Below are 1366 nucleotides of genomic sequence, written 5' to 3'. Positions count from 1 at the left end.
GGCGAAAAGAAAACCGAAGAGTGTTCTCTATCGAGCTACATACATTGATTCGAGACATACCGTAATGGTTTAAACAGATTCAAGAAGGTCATGATGAGCTACATACATACATTCNTATGTACATACTCTAATATGACGTAGTTTACAAACAGCAAAGATGAAGATCATAACCTTCTGAAAACTTAAAAATTCCTTTTTCAAACGCGTTTTATAGCGACATAATTGATTAAGTATTATCAGTGATAAGCGACTTTAAATCATCTATTATATATGCAGTACGCAATTAATTTACTTTTATTTCTCATTTCCAAATGACGCTTTCGCATTTTCATTTGACGCTTTTTCATTTATAATTGACTATTCTCAATTACAACTGACGCTTTCGCATTTTCATTTGACGATTTCTGATTTATAATTGACTAATCTCATTTTCAATTAACGCTTTCTCATTTAAAAATGACTATTCTCAATTACAATTGACGCTTTCGCATTTACAACTGGAAATGGTGTAGTGAAAACGTAACAATTAAAAAGAAATTTGAAAAACGATTTTTGGAAAGTGTTAGGAAAATTATAACTTTAAACAGAATAATTAAAGTGTTTAAAGAAAACGAGCAAAGAATTAGACGAGTAGACATGGCGGACGAGTTCGAAATGACCTTACCAATTTTTGATGGTCACGACTACAGTACCTGGAAGAAGAGAATTACTGTATTTCTGAGAATGAAAAAATGTGAAAATGTCATTCAGCGAGAGAAAGAACCAGAGGAAAATGAAGCCACGTGGAATGATACGGACTTAATGAATTATATATATAGTGCGTTATCAAATAGACAAATGGAATTTGTAGATGAAGAAACAACGAGTTATGGAATAATGAAGAAATTAGATAAATTATATTTGCGTGAATCAACCGCGTTACAGAGTTGTGTGAGGAACAAATTGGAAAGAATTAAATTGAAAGACTATACGGATATATGTGAATTCTACAGTGACTGTGAAAATTAATAATTGAATTGAAAAATGCTGGTGCTACAGTGACAGAAAAAGAAAAATTTAATTAATATGCACTCTACAAACACAACTATAACAGACTTAATGGAGGTATCTAGCATTAGGGTCCTGTTAGACACTAACTTTTTATATTTTTTAATTAAGTATCCGAAACCTATATTAGTATGTAAGAGAGTCATCTTGTTTCCCGTTCAACACAACGAAACTGTCCTACACTTTTGTAACAACAACAACGTCGCTGACTGTGACAATCAGATTTTGGCTATTGGCAGCTGTGTTACAGCACTTACGTCAACATTTTGCAAAAAGCTACAAAATACAACATGCACACAACAACTACATTCGGGAAGTG

At 32.4% G+C, this 1366-nt stretch overlaps 1 protein-coding gene across 1 annotated transcript; it reads left to right on the top strand.

Moving 5' to 3' along the window:
- The first annotated feature begins 537 nt into the window (after window positions 1-537).
- On the top strand, window positions 538-1053 carry LOC108376130 (uncharacterized). The gene is made up of 2 exons (XM_017632313.1): window positions 538-934; window positions 974-1053. Exons 1-2 carry the CDS (start codon window positions 637-639, stop codon window positions 1006-1008), a joined length of 333 nt encoding a protein of 110 aa, XP_017487802.1. The 5' UTR covers window positions 538-636; the 3' UTR covers window positions 1009-1053.
- Window positions 1054-1366: the final 313 nt, after the last annotated feature.

The sequence above is a fragment of the Rhagoletis zephyria genome, unplaced genomic scaffold (assembly GCF_001687245.7).
Source record: "Rhagoletis zephyria isolate East Lansing unplaced genomic scaffold, Rhagoletis_zephyria_1.1 Rzeph_scaffold_09923, whole genome shotgun sequence".
NCBI classification, from domain to species: domain Eukaryota; kingdom Metazoa; phylum Arthropoda; class Insecta; order Diptera; family Tephritidae; genus Rhagoletis; species Rhagoletis zephyria.
Note: the sequence above shows the minus strand (reverse complement) of the source record. Positions and strands in the feature narration are given on the sequence as shown.

Excerpts from the sequence above, each read along its gene's own strand:
- LOC108376130 (XM_017632313.1), top strand. The coding sequence starts at position 637 with ATGGCGGACGAGTTCGAAATGACCTTACCAATTTTTGATGGTCACGAC. Across the intron at positions 935-973 it reads CGCGTTACAGAGTTGTGTGA|ATATATGTGAATTCTACAGT; the intron begins GGAACAAATTGG and ends AAGACTATACGG.